This window comes from Cnephaeus nilssonii (genome assembly GCF_951640355.1).
Source record: "Cnephaeus nilssonii genome assembly, chromosome: 13".
NCBI lineage: Eukaryota > Metazoa > Chordata > Mammalia > Chiroptera > Vespertilionidae > Cnephaeus > Cnephaeus nilssonii.
This window is the reverse complement of record NC_137084.1, coordinates 74455136-74474383: the sequence shown is the minus strand read 5'-3', so window position 1 is coordinate 74474383 and position 19248 is coordinate 74455136. Positions and strand designations below refer to the sequence as shown.

The 19248-nt window shown below is 41.3% G+C and overlaps 1 protein-coding gene across 2 annotated transcripts in view; it reads right to left on the bottom strand.

The window, feature by feature from the left end:
* Nucleotides 1-19248, bottom strand: part of PDGFD (platelet derived growth factor D) — a 232636-nt gene that overhangs the window by 65968 nt on the left and 147420 nt on the right. The window contains exons 2-3 of one of the 2 annotated variants that reach the window (XM_079787023.1): nt 15701-15887; nt 10897-11077 (exon numbers count right to left, since the gene is read on the bottom strand). In XM_079787023.1, the coding sequence (XP_079643149.1) occupies nt 10897-11077; nt 15701-15887 (368 nt within the window). Of the gene's footprint in view, nt 1-10896; nt 11078-15700; nt 15906-19248 lie in introns of both variants that reach the window. The other variant, XM_079787022.1, reaches the window with a different exon arrangement.

The window sequence follows — 19248 nt, the reverse complement described above, 5'->3', positions numbered from 1 at the left end:
TTGTTAGATGTTATATAAGCCTAACTTCTAACCACCGCTCTGAGTTACTCAGCACTGAGTGCTCCCATGTGTGTGATGACATACACTGGTATTAAGAAACTTCTGTTTGGCCCTGGCCAGTGTTGCTCAATTGGTTGGGCATCGTCCCGTGCACAGGGAGGTTGTTGGTTCAATTTTCAGTCAGGGCACATGCCTCGGTTGCTTGCTCCATCCCTTGTAGGGGGCTTGCAGGAGGCAACCCATCAATGTTGCCTTGATTTTTCAATCAATTTCACATTGATTTTTCTCTCTCTCTTCCTCTCTCTAAAAATCAATTTTTAAAGAGAAACTTCTGTTTGTTTTCTCTTGTTAACCTGTCTTTGGTCAGTCTAATTTGCAGGGTCCCAGACAGAGAGAACCTAAGAGGGTAGAGGGGAAAAAAGTTTTTTGCTTCCCTTACACCAGCAATCTCCACCTTTGTGAGGTTAAGTAAATCTCTTCCTTGTGCGCCCAGAATATTACATTCACATTTTATCACTGCCATTCCCAGCATTTTATAACTGTTTCTCCTTCACAGGACTATTGCTTTCTTCTTCTTCTTATCCACAGTACATTCTCTGAAATGCCTGTTGAATTTATAAGTGAACATTAGGTGGAGGTGTTTTTTTGTTTTGTTTTGTTTGTTTGTTTTACTGAGGTTCACTTCATAGATTTTAAAGAAAGAAATATTGCTCTTTGAGGCATATCTTTAATATGCAAGCCATTTTCTAATATGGTCAAATAACTTTCTTCTGTCTTCTTTTCCTTTCTTTCTTTTTTCTTTTTCTTTCTTCCTCATTTCCTTGACTTACCAAAATATTAGTACATCAAAGAGCACAGTTATAGAAAGTTATATGTATATGAAGAGGCACAATCATTTAAAATCACTACATATTTCTGGTTTTCAAGAGTGAAAGTTTACTTGTAGCATGCTTGTGTAATGAAATTCTAGATAAACAAGGACACTGCACTGTCCAGGTGTCATCGAACAGCATCCCTCTCAAAGTTGCACATGTTGCTTCACACATGGGGAGTCATCTGCTCATGTGATCAGCAGATAGGGTTTACGAGGAAAATTAATTACAGTAGTAAAGTATTATTTCAAACACGTGCTTGTCAACATGGCAGAAAACATTCCAAATGTCAGATGGCACGCAGCGGCAGTGTGTGTGGGGCTCTTTACCACGTCTGACAGACTCACAGGACATCATAAATGAGATTCAGGGGGCTCCCTGAAATTGTATGCAAAATTTTAGGTATCTTATTTTTCTTTAAAGCTGATCCACAGCTTTATATCTCATGGATAACATGTATATGTGAGCTCTGTGACCACCACAAACATATAACCTCTCTGGGTTCACTGTTTAATTTATAAAGTCACCTAATCTGTGTTCATTGCCTCACTTGTAAAATAAGAGCGTTGGCCTAGACACTAGATCTCTAAGATGCTGAAGGTCTAAATTCTATATATTTTTAAAATCAGGGTACTTACAATGTACAATTCAGTAGCAGCAGATTATTTATGATATGCTAGGCACTGCATTAAACACTTCATATACTTTGCCTCATGTATTTAATCTTCACAAAACCCAAAGAGTTAGATGCTGTATTTTTTTAAAATTTTATTTTATAATATACTAGAGGCCTGGTGCATGAAATTTGTGCCCGGTGTGGGGGTGGAGGTGTCCCTCAGCCCAGCTTGCACCCTCTCCAATCTGGGACATCCCTCTCACAATCCAGGACTACTGGTTCCCAACTGCTCGCCTGTCTGCCTGCCTGATTACCCCTAACCACTTCTGCCTGCCAGCCTGATCACCCCCTAACCACTCCCTGCCAGCCTGATCAACACCTAACTGTTCCCCTGCCAGCCCGATTGCCCGTAACTGCCCTCCCCTGCAGGCCTGGTTGCTCCCAACAGCCCTCCCCTGCTGGCCTGGTCCCCCTCAACTGCCCTCCCCTGCAGGCTTGGTCCCCCTCAACTGCCCTCCCCTGCAGGCCTGGTCCCCCCCAACTGCCCTCCCTTGCAGGCCTAGACCCCCCCAATTGCCCTCCCCTGCAGACCTGGTCCCCCCCAACTGCACTCCCCTGCAGTCCTGGTTGCCCCTAACTGCCCTCCCCTGCTGGCCTGGTTGCCCACAACTGGCCTGGTCCCCCCCAACTGCCCTCCCCTGCAGGCCTGGTTGCCCCTAACTGCCCTCCACTGCTGTCCTGGTCGCTCACAACTGCCCTTCCCTGCTGGCCATCTTGTGGCAGCCATCTTGTGTCCACATGGGGGCGGCCATCTTTGGCCACATGGGGGTGGCCATCTTGTGTATTGGAGTGATGGTCAATTTGCATATTATCTCTTTATTATATAGGATTTATCATCATTATCATCACCACCATCATTAGGACTGTGCCTGCCAAATTATAAGTTCTATAATGGCAGGAACCTTGGCTGTTTTGTCCCCTACTCTATATCCAATATGTATTATAGTGCATGGAACATAATAGGTGCTCAATAAAATGTCTGTTGACTAATCCACTGCAACAAATGCATAACTAGCAACAATGCCCTGAATGAGACAGGGCCAAATAATATTATCATAGGATTTCATTCCACTTCACTTTCTTGTCTCCTCCTTCTCCCTTAATCCTTTTTTTAAAATCCAACTCCGCTTCTTCTGCTCCCTATTGCAAGAGCCCACTTCCTCTTCATTCTGCTTACCCACTACCATTTGCTTCTAGACCTGGCTATATATACACTTTGTTAAATTATCCTTTGCTCCAAGACTATATTAAATTTTCCTATGCCTATCTCATGAACTCTATTAAAGTTCTCATTATGTATTCAGGTTTTAGGAAAGCAATCTGATTAAATAACTGATACATTAAACTTACCCAATGAGACCCCCTAATCCATTAAAATGATCTCTGTAATGGATGAAATTTTAGAACACTTGTAAAATTTCAAATAAGACCACTTATCTACCCTTGCCTATAAAATGTAGCAACAATGAGACATTACCTGCTTCAACCAACACCCTTTGAAGCTCTTAAGGTTGGTGGCCTAGTGCAACAACATTTAGTTAGGAATTTTTGAGCATGCATTTGCCTCTCTTGCTCTACTCTCCTGTCTGACCCTGGTTTTATTTCTGCCTTAGACTTCATTTGATATCTTACTAATACTTTCTTAAGTATCTGGCCTTAGCTGACCCTCTGGTTTTCGCTACCTAAAAAAGTTTATCAGGTCTCAGTACTAAAAAACTCGAGAGATACTCAAAATAGGGATGGGCTGAGATAGGCATAAGAAATCTCCTTTCTCACTGTTGAGTGAGACAATGGTTAGGGACTGCTCTACTTCCCTCTCTTATGTTTGCTTTCTTCCAGCAGCCTAAGTCCTAAGAAATCAAAATACTTATTACTTTCAAAGGAAAGAGATCTCTTTTCTATTCCAGGGTCTTAGCATTTGCTTTGCTTTTGCTTAAAGCACTCTTCTCGCATAGCTTCTCACGGGTGCCTCCTCCTAACCCTTCAGGTCTCAACTCCAAGGCTACGTGCGCAGGTCTTCCTCGACTCTCTAGCTGGACTGAGCCCCTTCCCAGGCATTCTCCATCACACTGCTCTCTTTTACCTTGTTTCTGGCCTTTACTGAACTTCAATTAATTTGTTTGTATATAAGTACTTACTACCCTAGAGCATGTCCCAAAAAAACGTATACACACTTTGAATAATTATAGAAGTGTTTATTAAAATACATTTCACATTAAAAATGTAATAGAATCAGCTGTTAAAGTGTGCATACATTTTGGGGGGACATTTACTTACGTGTTTGTTGTCTCTTTCCTCCCACTACCATGCAAGATCCTGAGGGTAGAAACTCTGTATCTCCAGGGTTGTGGCTGGTCTGCCTCACAGTAGGCACATAAATAACAATATTGTAGCCCTTATAGCTCCCAATCTTCAGTAGGATGATTGTGAAAGGAATAAACTTTCACACATTCTGCTGTGAGGATCCCCAATTTGGCTGTCCTTAGCTCTATTACAGTCCTGGCTGACGTGGCTGCAACACCAGTGGATGCTCCAAACACTCACCTAAGTTTTCCTGACTATGCAATTAAAGATGGAATTCTCACACATTTTATAGAGAAAAGTAAATGGGGTCCTCCTTCATTCTCTAGCTGTCTTTCAAAACTCAGGGTAGGCAAATGAGGATGTCTTGCCTATCAGATTTTGTTTCATTAACTGCTAAGTTTTAGGGAAACCCAGAATCTTCAAAGGATATGGCCCGGTAGTTCAATTGGTTAGAGTGCCGTCCCAAAATGCCAAGGTCATGGGTTTGGCCTTTGGTCAGGGCACATACAAGAAGCAACCAATGAATGCATAAATAAGTGGAACAACTAATTGATGTTCCTCTCTCTCTCTCTCTTCCTCACTCTCTCTCTCTCTCAAATCAGTAATAATAATAAAAAAGAATCTGCAAAAGTTGTTATAATTGAGATATTTTCTTATTCAACTCCCTGGTTCTATTTCCCCTTTTTCTTCTTTTCTTCTTCTCCATCTTCTTCTATTTTAAATAATTATTTATAATGCAAAACCATGATTCATGTAGAATTTTAATCTCAGTGGAAATCTAACTGCACCACTTGAAGTTAATTCAAACTGCATAGATACATAGTTAAGTAACTGGCCTGATAAAACTGTGTTTTTGTTTATGTAGAAAATAAACTAGCTTGTTAATACAGAAAGAAAGTTTCTGAGTAACTTTCAAATACCTTGATTTTTTTACTTTTGAATTTTGAAAATATGCCTTCTGTTAAACATATACAACTTTTTGTGTTTGTTACAATAAAATGTTTCTAAGTTGGATGGAGGAAGTGGATCATGGTCAGAGGTGTCTGTACATGTGCACAAGTACACACTAACCACTGGGCTTTGTGTACAGGTCCAGCAAGTTCACTGGTTGCCTGGTACATTCATGACAATAGCAATGATAATGATAACAATAAGAGCAGCAGACATTTGAGTAATTAATAACTTATCTAGGCATAGTGCCTTAAAAGTTATCTAATTTAATCCCCACATCTATTTAATCTTAGGTAATATTATCATCATTTTATAGATGAAAAATTGAGCCCTCAGCCGGTAAGCAGTAGAACTGAAATTCATACTTATGCTGCTCATTTCTTGCACATCATACTTTGGAGCCTTGTAATTGGATACCTTTCCAATAATCTACTAAATGGCCTTCATAAAAATATCAATCCATTCATAACCAAAAAAAAAAAAAACAGATTTGAGGTGGGAGAGCCTAATTTACTTAGACAATTATATCTTGCTATCAAGCATTTGATAATATTAGCTTAATTATGGCCTCTGAAAATGTCTATTCTCTTCAATGGAGCAAAAATCACAAAAGAAGGCTGAACATGCCGAATCCGGTTTGGCTCAGTGGTTAGAGCGTTGGTCCGCGGACTGAAGGGTCCCAGGTTTGATTCTGGTCAAGGGCATGTACATTGGTTGCGGGCACATCCCCAGTAGGGGGTGTGCAGGAGGCAGCTGGTCGATGTTTCTCTCTCATCGATGTTTCTAGCTCTCTATCCCTCTCCCTTCCTCTCTGTAAAAAATCAATAATATATATATATATATATATATATATATATATATATATATATATATATATATAGAAGGCTGAACAGGTGAGCAAGAAAATGAAGTTAGGCAATCCTTATTATAAATCATATATTCTCAGAAAAGAGTCAATTCAACAAATGCGCTATCTAGCCATAGATAAACAAGGCAATCTGTAAAATACCCACAGGAATAAGATACTTGTCCTACTCTCAAATAATTCATTACCAATTACCTGGAAGAAAGATATATACACCATTTGTGATGGTAAAGGTAGGATCATTATCACTATTATTTATTGATAAAATTTATTATATCCTAGGTGCTATGCTAAATATTTGTGATCATTTTAAAATCTCACACCAACTCTAATTATTATCCCCATTTTACAGATATAAAAGCAAAGGGTAAGAAACTTGTTTAATATCACACCATTAGTACCAAGGGAAACCCTATTCAATCCAAAATGATCTTTACAGCACAGCCTGGTCCTATGTGGCTGTAGTACCTGCCTTACCCCAGGAGAGACTGTGATAGGTGCTCTAAAAAAAGGTAGATACTGAATTCTAAGCACATGAAACAAAATCTATATATATAAAAGCCTAAGTGACTGGTTGACCTGTCACTATGACACACACTGACCACCATGGGGCAGACACTCAACGCAGGTGATGCCCCCTGGTGGTCAGTGCACTCCCACAGCGGGAGCGCTGCTCAGCCAGAAGCCGGGCTCACAGCTGGTGAGTGCAGCTGCGGCGGCGGGAGCCTCTCCCACCTCTGTTGCAGCGCTAGTGAGCGGCGGGGCTGCGGCTGCAGGCGCAGTGGGGCTGGGATGAGCAGGAGCAGTGCAAAGCCCAGCCCGGGCTCGGGCTCCTCCCAGACCGTCTGCCACTTTGCACACTACTACATCCCTCCGGGGATGTCAGACTGCCAGTTTTGGCCTGATCCCTGCAAGTGGGCTGAAACAGGCAGTCCAACATCCCCCGAAGGGTCCCAGATGGCGAGAGGGTGCAGGCCAGGCTGAGGGACCCCACCAGTGCACGAATCTGTGCACCAGGCCTCTAGTTGTAATATAAGAATCATTCTCAACCAAAAGTAAATGATATTGATATTATCTCTGTCTTCCACATTTTGCTAGAGTCCCAGTGATGGGCAACCTTTTGAGCTTGGTGTGTCAAACTTCGCCAAAAAACTGAGCATAACTCGGGTAGTGTGTCACTTTGAGGAAAAAACTAACTCCAAGACTCTAGTCGCAAATGTTTCATCCTCAGGATCAGCAAATGTTTCATCCTCGGCATGCGGCTGCATGTCATCAGAAATGGCTACGCGTGTCAGTGCTGACACGCGTGTCATAGGTTCGCCATCACTGTGAAAACTTGATGAAAAACTGGACTTGGTATTCCAAAAACATTATAAACATGGACCATGGAGATGTGACTTTTGTGCAAGAGGCTCTTGTGTCCCTAGACACCTATAACCTGCAGTGTCAGAAGTCCTTGTACGCGGAGAGTCACTGAGGCAAGGGAGAGGCAAGACTTCCCAATGGAGCTGATCTTGACTCATCCCAATAGCCACCTGCCATTTTTCAAGAGCACTTGACTTCTCAAAAACTATTCTAAGGTTCAATTTCCCTAGCACCTACCACTCCTTTATTTATTTATTTTGACATCTTTTTATTTTTTATTTTTTTAAACTTCTTTATTTTTTTTATTTTATTTTTTAAAATATATTTTATTGATTTTTCACAGAGAGGAAGGGAGAGGGATAGAGAGCTAGAAACATCGATGAGAGAGAGACATCGACCAGCTGCCTCCTGCACACCCCCCACCGGGGGATGTGCCAGCAACCAATGTACATGCCCTTGACCGGAATCAAACCTGGGACCTTCCAGGCCGCAGACTGACGCTCTATCCACTGAGCCAAACCGGTTTCGGCTAAACTTCTTTATTGATTAAGGTATTACATATGTGTCCTTATTCCCCTATTACCCCCATTCATGCCCTCACCCCCCTGTTGTCTGTGTCCATTCGTTAGGCTTATATGCATGCATATATGTCCTTTGGTTGATCTTTTCCCCTTACTCCCACCGTCCCCTACCTTCCCTCTGAGGTTTGACGTTCTGATCGATGTTTCTCTGTCTCTGGATCTGTTTTTGTTCATCAGTTTATGTTGTTCATTATATTCCATAAATGAGTGAGATCTTGTGATATTTATCTTTCTCTGCTTGGCTTATTTCACTTAGCATAATGCTCTCCAGCTCCATCCATGTTGTTGCAAATGGTAAGAACTCCTTCTTTTTTACCGTGGCATAGTATTCCATTGTGTAGATGTACCACAGTTTTTTAATCCACTCATCTGCTGATGGGCACTTAGGCTGTTTCTAAATCTTAGCTATGGTGAATTGTGCCACTATGAACATAGGGGTGCATATATCCTTTCTGATTCGTGTTTCTAGTTTCTTGGGATATATTCCTAGAAGTGGGATCACTGGGTCAAATGGGAGTTCTAATTTTAGTTTTTTGAGGAAACTCAATACTGTTCTCCACAGTGGCTGCACCAGTCTGCATTCCCACCAGCAGTGCATGAGGGTTCCTTTTCCTCCTTATCCTCTCCAGCACTTGTCATTTGTTGATTTGTTGATGATAGCCATTCTGACAGGCGTGAGATGGTACTGCATTGCACTCCTTAAGCCTGCAGTTGCATAACAGCTGCCTCTAACCCCTATAGGTTTTATGGTCCTTCAATACATGTTATAACTCATTATTTACAGACTTAAAGAAGACCTGCCATTTTCAATCCCACTCTCTAACTGTCAATTCACACTTGGCCCATTTTGAGTTTTAAGCCCAGACTCTATACATTTGAGTTAAAAAACTCTGCTTTATTGTCTCTCCAAGTAAACTTTAAACATGAACAAAATGATCTTCACAATACATTGGCCAAGCCGAAATTGACCTTCTGTCCCTACAGAGCAAGACTCAAATGGAAGAGTTTAATAAAATAAAAAAATCACATAGGTCTGGAGTCTATATACTCCTGAAGGTTAAGCTCATTCTACCTCTTGGAATTCAGCCACAAATGCGCGTGGACCCTAACTGATCATGTTTTGTGCCAGAAGCCTTTCAGGAGTGGAAAGAGAGCCTGAGATTATTCTCAATCAATGCAGACCACGTGGCCAGTAGAGAAATGCACAAAAATGTTATACTATCAACATTTCTAAAAAAACATAATTGAAGGTCGCTCCTGGTGGAGGTGAATGAGTGAGTGGAGTGATGCCAAATAGTTTGCATTCAAACCACAGAGACTGCACAAAATTCCACTTCCCACTGGCTAGGAGATGAGTGGTGAGCCTCCACCATACTGCAAAACTACTCCTCAAACAGGAGTACTCTTCCTTCCCTAAAGTCATACTTGTACTGCCTTTTCTATAAGAAGATATTACTTTGCCTTAAAGACGTTGTATTAGTGTTGGGGTGTTTCTAAATGATTTATGGACCATTCAACTTAGTCACAACCAAAGCTTCATAAAAAAGTATACAAACTCACACTAATAGTGCTTGAAGAAAAGGAGACGGGGGAGGTCCTTCGTTAAGCCTATCCATCACATGCCAAACCTGTTTTTTTCATGAACAATTGAGAACACATGCATCATTGAACACATTAAAAAGCAAAGAAATGTAGAGACCAAAGGCTCCCCCTTCGATTTTAATGCTGAGCCGCACTGCATGAGTTTGCAATAATATAAATCATGCTTGATGGATTATTTTCAAATTAAAACTGGAACAGTGTTACCACATGCTATTTCCTTCATTTACAAGGTTCTGATGTAGAATTCATTTAGTATTCAATGATTCCCAATATCGCAAAAAAAAAAACCAAAACACTTTAGTTTACAAAAAGCAAGATTTGTTTCTATTCTAAATTTAACTCATAAGAGGAAAAACCCCACGAATTCATTCAATATATAGTACTGTGGTCTATATTGCCACCTGCGTTTTGAAAGGGGATGGAAACAAACTGAATGAGAGTGAGAAAATGTTGCTGAGAGAACAAAAGACAATATACTATGCACAGTTAAAGGACTCAGGAATATTTAAGACTATATATATATATACAAAATTATTCTGCCCTCTCCTGGGCTAGACCTATCACACCCAGTACTTCTGTCTTAATACTCATCATTCTCAGTTGTTACCCCTTTTTTAAAATCTTCACCCAAGCTTATGCTTATTGATTTTAGAGGGAGAGGAAGGGAGATAGAGAGAAACATTGATGTGAGAGAGAAACACGTGCCCCGACTGGGCCTCAAACCTGCAATCCTTCCATGTATGGGATAACACTCCAACCAACTGAACCATACTGGCCAGGGCGGTTACCCCTTTTTAACTGTTATATTTATCAAACTATAAGTTCCAGGAGAAGGTCAAGAACCTGTCTGTCCTGCTTACCTTTGTATCTACTGTACCTATGAGACTGTCTAACAATGAGCAGGAACTTTATTCTGTTTTATGAATGACTGATTAACTGAAGAAGTGGCTGTGATTGTATGTGACCCAACAAGTAGAATTAACTACAATGTCAATTTTGGTTTGATAAAACATTAAACATTTTCTAACAGTCAGAACCACTTAAAGCTGGAAATAACTACTGAGGCGTTTTAGTAGAGGAGATACCACAAACAAGCATGGGTGTAGTAGACAAGAATCCAACTCTTGGGTCCTGAATACACCTTATGATCTTTAAGATGCTTGCTATCTCTGAGGCTCTATGATTATAACACAGACACTTCCCAAGTTTGAGTGATCATTTACACTAAAATCATTAGGACCCTTTTATGTGATCAGAAATTCACAGACAACTTTCAAATTTAAGTGGCTCAACTCTCACCTTCTATCTGGCTATACATTTATCTTGCTTCAATTGAATCAAAGGTAATATAGTAACTGCTTTACTATAAACCATTTTACTTTTTCTATTCACTATGTTATCTTTTTTTTTTTTTTTTTTTTTGGTGTGTGTGTGTGTGTGTGTGTGTGTGTGTGTGTGTGTGTTTCAAAATGGGCCCAAGAGTTGACTTCATAGATCCAAAATGGTATTCCTTACTAAAAACAGCTCTACCATTTTGGCTATCGGTAGGAACAAAGTATACCAAAGGGAATTAATAAAATTCCTTCACCCTCACAGCACTGTGTTTAATCATAGAAAATGATCTCTATACTTCATGAAACCAGTCTCTTCTTTTAATCGCAGCATGGCTAAGATACTTACCACAAAAGAATAATAAATCTTGAATCCAGGTTTAGCCACAAAGTAGTCATCAGACTTAAATGTTATTTTAATTTGGTTTGTTCTTGATGTTATCCTTGGAGGAACTTCCTTGTGTCCACACCATCGTCCTCTAATAATGGTACTGGTTTCAGATACATCTTCAACTTCCACAAAATCATATCTAGTATCAATTTCACAAAAAGAAACAAATTTTTATTAAAGTAGACTTTGAAATTCATACTTTCACTTATAAGTTAAAACTAACATATGTGATTTCTTATTACCTACTAGGTAGAATAAAAATTATAACTTACAGACATGTTAAAATCGAAGCTAGTTTTTGGATTAGGTTTTCTAAATACAAACTTCCGCAATCTGTTCTGAGAGAACCTTTATACACATTTAGCCATGACTGTTCTCAAATCATTAATAATCAAAACAGGCTACATTCTGAGCATCTGGCTTATAAGGTTTGCCTGGAAAAAACTAATAACTATAATCTATCATCATATTTGAGAAGATGTTGCCCTAATTATATGGTCAAATATTTGCTATATAAAGTTTTTCAGACAAATCCCACTTTGAATTAATTAACCACACCAGTACTTTCTTTAAAAAGGAACTAATCTATATCTGTACAGCATACAGAACCAGCATTTTCATTGCACAATAGAAATCACTAATTTTTCTTTTTGGACACTGTCTTTTGAAAAGATAATATCCTACATAATAAAATGGTAATATGTAAATTATCATCACTCCGCTACGCCCACGATTGGGCCAGCAGGAGGCGCAGGGGGCGGGACTCAGGGTGGCCGGGGTAGCTGATTGGGCCAGCGTCTGTGTCATGGCTGCCGGAGGCTTTCGGAAGGCCTGGGGCACGGGCGGACAGCCGGCCGGGTCCCCCGCGATCAAAGGCCAAAGCAGGGGACCCGGCCGGCTGTCTGCTCCGGCGCAAGGCCTTTCGAAAGCCTCCGCAGCGCCGGAGGCTTTCGGAAGGCCTGGGGCACCCGCGGACAGCCAGCCCGCTGGTGCACCAGGTGCATGATTGAATCATGCACTGGGCCTCTAGTAATAAAATATGACTTTTATCATAATGGAAAGCATATGACTTGGGTAAGGATGTGTGCTAATCAGAACTGTAAATATCTGGGCTGGTCCAACCAGGATGTGAATGAGCCTAAGACCATAGGTTCCCCTTTGGCATTGGTCAGAGAAACATGGGATGCCAGGATTGAACCTCTTTAGACATTCCATACAGCCATTTGATTTTCGAGAGCCATCCATTCCATCCCACCTTTCCATCACACAATAGGACATCTTCAGTGACAGAGTTGCCATCCTAGGGACAATTTATACTATTTTCAGACACTCAAATCTTGGAACATTGTACTTGATGAGCTGAACTATTTGCCTTTTGGTTCTGGGCATCAGTGTCTCACTTCTCCCCTCTACCTCTCCCCAAATGACTTCTCAATGCAAATGATTTACATTCACAGTGAACAGTGGCATTGAGGCTGGTGAGTAAGACCTAGGAAAATTCCTGGGCAAATGGAATGGGGAAACTGAGACAGATAGTTAAATGGCTGGGCAATTTACAGCCAGATAATAAATCAAAAGGTATTCTCTTACCTAACCAAAAACACTTAGGAATAAATGGTTTTCTTATTCCAGACCATGCAGGGGGCAGATTCACCTCAGTCCTGGTCCCCCTTGGGTGACATTCTTTGAAGGTGAAACTGACCAGATAATGACCTAATCCCTCTATGAGCTCATTTTGATGCATCAGCATATCAAAGTACAGACCTAGGAGGCAGCTGAATATTCTATTGAAATCCTCCCCTGAGACCTCCCCTAACATTCCTGCCTTTAGAAACAAATAAAAACCCTTAAGACAAAGGACACAATGAGTGCTCTCCCTGGAGCACGCCCCCGGTCCTCCACCCCCATTGTTTCCTCAGGCATGTATCTTCACTTTCTTTTTCTAAACTCTAAAGGTTCCCAAGAGACTTGCACCAAGAGGAGCAGCAAGAACGTGGCAGCTTGTCCCAGACTAACCCCTGAACCTGTCTCCAAGGGCCCTCAATTTGCCTATGTAACTTGTTTTCTGAGTCCACACAGCCCAGCTGGCTCACTTCTTCTGCCTCCGTGATTTGCTTTCTAAAAGGCCAAGGCATCCACACCTAGGCTCAACTCCTCCTCACGTTTCCAAAGGGTCAAGGCAGCTCCACCTTGGCTCACTTCTGTTGCTATGATCTTGCCTCTGCTATCTTAAGCCCTTCCTTTGTTTCACTGTCCCAAGTTTAATAAACATACTCTCAAAATCACCTGGACTCATATTATGAAATCTTTCCTGCATGAAGTCAAGAACCTACACATTCCATACTGTGCCAGGGCAGACCCACATCAGTCCTGGCCCCTTTCCTGTGAGAGCGTAAGTCTGTCAAACATTATATATATACTAGTGGCCCGATGCACGAATGAAGATTCATGCAAGAACGGGCCTTCATTCCCCTGGTTGCCAGCACCGCCTTTGCTCTGGCCGGAGCAGCCTTTCCGCTCCAGCCAGGAGCCATCTTTCTGCCTTCCCAAGCTTCCCAGAGGCCCTGAGCGGCTGGGGTGGTGTGGAACACCTGCATTGTCGCCTTGGCAACAAAGCAAACGTCCCGCCCCGTCCCCGGCCACTTGGCGTCTGTGTATGCAAATTAACCCACCATCTTTGTTGGGTTAATTTGCATACTCACTCCTGATTGGCTGGTGGGTGTCACGAAGGTACGGTCAATTAGCATGTTACTCTTTTATTTGGTAGATTTTTTTGTAACAATTGCCAAAAGGAATCAGCAGGAGAAATAGCACATCTAAATATAAAGAAAATCTAATATGGCTTTACGGTCCTACCCATGCACCTCAGAGCCCTTATTAGTTGGGCAGAATAACCTAAGCAGGAGGCAAATATAACAGCATGCTGACTTAATTTTGTTGGCAGTGATTTATGAGAGCCTTATGTCCTTTGCCTCAATTACCTTATGAGCAGAATAAGAAGGTTTATATGATTTTCCCAGCTGGTCAACTCTTGGGCACTGTATAAACTAGTTACTTAAAGTTCATATGGTGCTTTGAAGGTGAAGAGAACTAACAAAGAATTATTTCAAGCAATAAAATAATACAGTGTAAACATCAAGGAGGCTTTGGACCAGAGGGTAGAAAATCAATTGCATTTCATTTTATATACAATATGTGTAAATCATATTTACTGCTCAAAGCAGGAGTTTACTGGAAACTTTGTTAATATTGCAATAGGTCATTCTTGTTTTTTAGGACACATCAGCAGTATAACATCTGCTCTAGGTCTGATGTCAAGAGAGCACACTATGTTTCTCAGGGAGCGTTCCGAGGCAAGTCTCTGAACTGTGTCTTTCCCTTCTTCCTCGCCCCTGTCTACCTCTTATTCCTCTACTTCTCCATAAATTTTGAGGAGCAACTGGATTTGATGGAGGGCCAAAAAGCAAACCATTCTAGCTTTCTCTTCTTCTGTTTCTAAGGCCAGGATGCCAAAAGAGTTCACTCACTACCAGAATCAAAATCCCTGTCCAGTAGTATAAACTTGGCTTTCTCCTTCCATGTCATCACCTTTAATAATCTCTCAATAGAGGTGTGTATGTGTGTTTGTTTCATAAACTCTTTTTTTTTTCCAGTGCAGAAAATTAGTTCTTTCTTTTAAGGTTGAAAAGAAATGAGATCTGCTCTAGTTTATTCTCTTTGTAAATACTGACTGGCTCTTCTTGCATGTATTTGAATCTGTTTTTGGACATACAGTACTCTCTAAGGTCCTAGAAAGTCATAGCCACTGCTATTATTCTTGAAAAAAATAGCAACATAATAAAAACTGTCAGCATAATAAACATGCAACAAAGGACAGCCAAATTTGAGGCTCCCTTTTTTTTATTATTCAAAGAAAAATAAACCTGCTGGAAGGTTTTAGCAGCTCAGTAGTTCATTGGCAATGCAGAACAAGTGTGTGCAGTTAAGTACAGAAAAGAGAAAAGTCCTCCCCGAGTCTTATATATGCTAATTAAGTGAATAAGATGCTGTGGAGCAGACAATTCAAAAAACAACAGCCTGGGCTTTGTCTGATAAATATTCCAAAAAAGGGAGATTATCAGCTATGGTTTTATCTTTGAATGCGGACTCAGACACTATAGGAAACTGACCATCTGAGGAGCACACAGTCCCTCGGGATGCCACCTCTTCCGTCTTACACACACCTGAGACCTTAAAACTATGATTTCAGGGTAAGGACCTGACACCATAGGTCCTCGCTGTCACCCTCTCTCAGTGCTGGGGGAACCATCTCTGTGCATAGGTCACATAGTCTGATTAGTTCCTGGAGCCAAGAACTAAGGGTACATACTCCTTGATCCCAAGGCTGACTTGGGCCAGAGCCACAAGCCTTGGCTGCAGGTGATGTAGGGTTATTGGATGATCCATCTACTCACAGAGGCTGTTGTAGGCTGGCCAAGACTGAGGCCTACAGACTCCTGCCTTCTCTGGGGGTTGGGGGCCATGCAGCCTGGCTCTGGCAGGTGTGAAAGTGAGGTTACTAGACCCTCCATAGCACCGTCCAAGCCCCAGGTGATTTTGTCTGTTAAGACTGACATAAGGCTTTTTGAGAGAGAAGTAGTGCATCTTGAGTAGGTCCAAAGAGCCCCAAAGGGAAGTTTGATGTGATGCTTTTAAATTCATCTTTTTTTTCTTTTTTCCATCTTGGAAGAGTTCTCCAAACTGGATATTTTTCGCCACTTACCTACAGATATCATTTTCTGCTTCCTCTAATCCAAACTGATTGTCAAAGGCTAGCTGTATCCTTGTTTTCTCCTGGGAACGGAGCCGCCATGTCAGAAGCAGGTTCCTGGGGTAGCTGTTGGGGAAGCGGGGACTCTGCAGGTGGCCGTTTCCTGTCACCTGGATGGTCTCGTCTCTCCGGTACAAGTCTGTGAGGTGATTGCTCTCTGTTAGTAGTCACAACTTGTAGAAATTAGTATGTTGCTCCAATTACAGGAAAGCAAAAAAAGAACAGTTTAAAAAACATCACATTTCAAAGCCCTTCTTGATTTTGTTTAAAAACATAAGACCAAATGGTAGACTTCTGGTGAAACAAACAACATATACATTTCTTCTATAACCCCCCACTTCCCCAAATTCCTCACCAATGTAGACTTGATGACAAATCCTTTGTATTGGAGGGGCTCTCTTAACATCATATTTGACAGGGAAAAATTAACGATTATCCCAGAACTCAGGTTCACTTTGATTGTAGTTCATTCTCCGTCTTTTCTTTATGTTTTTAATTTAAATTCATTATTGTTTAAAGTATTACATATGTCTCCTTTTCCCCCATTGACTCCTTCCCAGCCACTCCCACCCCTCAGCACCATCCTTCCTCTTTTTAATGTAATACAAATAAAATTATTTTTTTTTAAAACCAGGACAGCGTAACCTTCATTGATTAGCATAGGAGGTAGACACTCAATAAATAATGCTGTATAAATGAACCTGTGAATGAAAAACACATTTTAAAGATCTAATGATGTTTAATGACCCTAATTTTCATTCAAGTGACATTTTTTCTGTGGTTTCTCCATTATAAAAATCATATTTTTTGTGTTAGTTTTTCATGGCTTAAATAGATCCAATTCATCTTCTATTTTCTGTGTGTTGTTGGTTGAATAGCATTTTTGTTTGATCTTTGTCCTGAGTTCCTGAGAGGGAACTTCTAAACCCTTAGAATTTTGCAAGTAATAGAAGTGTTCTTTTTCATGGTACTCCCCTGGGACCACATTATGCTAATGAGATGAGATACTTGGAACCCCTAAATAGTTTCAGGAAGGGTGCTGACCTCAACAGAAAGACCAACATGAGCTCTGAGCCTGGATATCAGCCTGGAGGGAAGGAGCATTGGGACGTGAGTTTAATCACATTGCTTGTGATTCAATCAATCCTGCCTACAGAATGAAACCCCATAAAGACTCTGGCCACTGGGGCTTGGGTAAGCTTCCTGGTGGGTGATGTACATTGATGTGCTGGGAAGGTGATCTGTCCTGAGGGAACAAAAGCTTCATGCTTGGGACCCTCCCAGACTTGCTTGCCATATGTGCCTCTTTATTTGGCTGGTTCAGGTTTGTACATTTTATAGTAACATTGTGATTTTAACTATAGTACTTTCTTAAATTCAATGAGTTGTTCTAGTGTGAATGAAAAAAAAGGTGGGGGGAGGTTCTATGGACAGTGACCTCACAGGGTGACATGATCATAAATTCTTAACTGGGCAGGACATGGTGGGTAGTCAGGCCCCAGGCATATGACTTTTTAGTAAGAAGTTTATATTTGCCTTAAGCAAGGCCTGTCCATTGTTTCTGTGCATCTAGGTTAACACACTTTTGAAATAAGCCAAAACCAGCTGCAAAAAGCACATAATCTTATTAACTATTCTGTAATCTGTAATTCAATCCCCCCCTCCTTGCTTTTCTCCACCTCCATAAAGTCTTCCTTAAATTCCTCCCTTAATTTCAAACGCATAAAAGAAGCTGCAAAACTGTTATTCTTTGGAGCATTTGAGAGCTTGCTCCCCAGCATGTGTCTTCAGTTTGGCTCAAAGAAACTCTGATAAAAATTCTCTACAGGCTCTAGCAGGTATGGCTCAGAGAGGTCACAGGTTAGATTCCCTGTCAGGGCACATGCCAGGGTTGTGGGCTTGATTCCCAGCAGGGGGTGTGTAGGAGGCAGCCCACAGATATCTCTCTCCCTCTCCCTTCCTATTTCTCTATAGATGCTTCTCTCTCCCTCTCCCTTCCTATTTCTCTATTATCAATCAAAACATATTTTTAAGAAGTTATCAGAAGGTTTGGACTTCTGCCCTAACCGGTTTGGCTCAGTGGATAGAGCGTCAGCCTGCGGACTGAAGGGTCCCAGGTTCGATTCCGGTCAAGGGCATGTACCTTGATTGTGGGCACATCCCCAGTAGGGAGTGTGCAAGAGGCAGCTGAATCGATGTTTCTCTCTCATCGATGTTTCTCTCTATCCCTCTCCTTTCCTCTCTGTAAAAAGTCAATAAAATATATTAAAAAAAAAAAAAAAAAAAAGGTTTGGACTTCTTACATCAACACTAGCAAATTCTCAAACCTGAGGCTGTGGGAAAGCCTGAATTTGTAGCCAGCTGGTCAGAAGTGTGGGTAGTCTGGGGACCACCAAACTTGCAGCTGGTGTCTGAAGTGCAGTCTTGCAGGGACTATGCCCTTAACCTGTGAAACCCGACCTAACTCCAGGTAGCTTGTATCAGAATTGCATTGCACAGTGGATCCATTTTTCATTTCTCCCAGGATCCAGGGTTCTCTTTGCGCTTTAGATTTTGGCTGTTTAGGCCCCTCTATAAGCAGACTCCAGCCCCAGCCTATTTCTGTTTCCCCGCAGAGAGTTCACTTTGGGGCCTGTAATTCAGTGAGCCTGGTCAGGAAGGTCTAAATTGCTGGCGGAAACCACTCAGAGGTTGGGCTGCTGAGGGTAGCTCTTAAAGTTTCCAAAATAAGAGAAGGCATGTGAACAATGAGTCAGCATGTGGAATGTAGTCTTCTCTCCCTTTTACAAATATTCCTGTGCATATGGGAATTTCCACTTCACTTTCTTTACTCGTGCTGTTTGTAGTGTTGCACTGGCCCAGTTAAACTTTGCGTGGGAAAGAGAGTCCTAGGAAGAGGAAGGTGGCTACAGGAAGTCACACTCCTGTCTGCAGACTAGGGCTCTGACTCCGCAGTCACCACCTCCAGTGAGCTCAGTTAAAGGAAACCCACAAGGCCAGAAACAGTTTTGCCAGCTGACCTGTTGCTCTTCTCTTCCTTTGACCTTATGCTGAAAATGTAGCCATGAAAAGTACTTGTCTGCTCATTTTGTAAGTGGGTGAAGACTGCTAGGGAGTAGGGAGACAGGTGTGAGCTTTCAACGAGCCAGTCAACAATCACTTATTAAGCACAAACTCTAATCAATGCATTGCAATATTTTCAATCTTTCTATCTCTTTATTATTTTCACATTTTGCCATATTTTCTTATCTTCAGTACTATTATTTAGTTATAATTTCTCTAAATTAATATTTCTAATCAAAAGCAAATCTATTCTAGATAAAACTTTATATCAACAATGTAAATAGCAATGGATACCATGTGCCATGAATAGAAGGTAACCATAAATCTGAATATATAACTATTAAATTCTTAAATAACCCATCTCAGGTTTTCAGATTCCTCATTTGTAAAATAAGAAGATTGAATAACATATTTTCTCTTTGGTCTCTTTCAGGGGT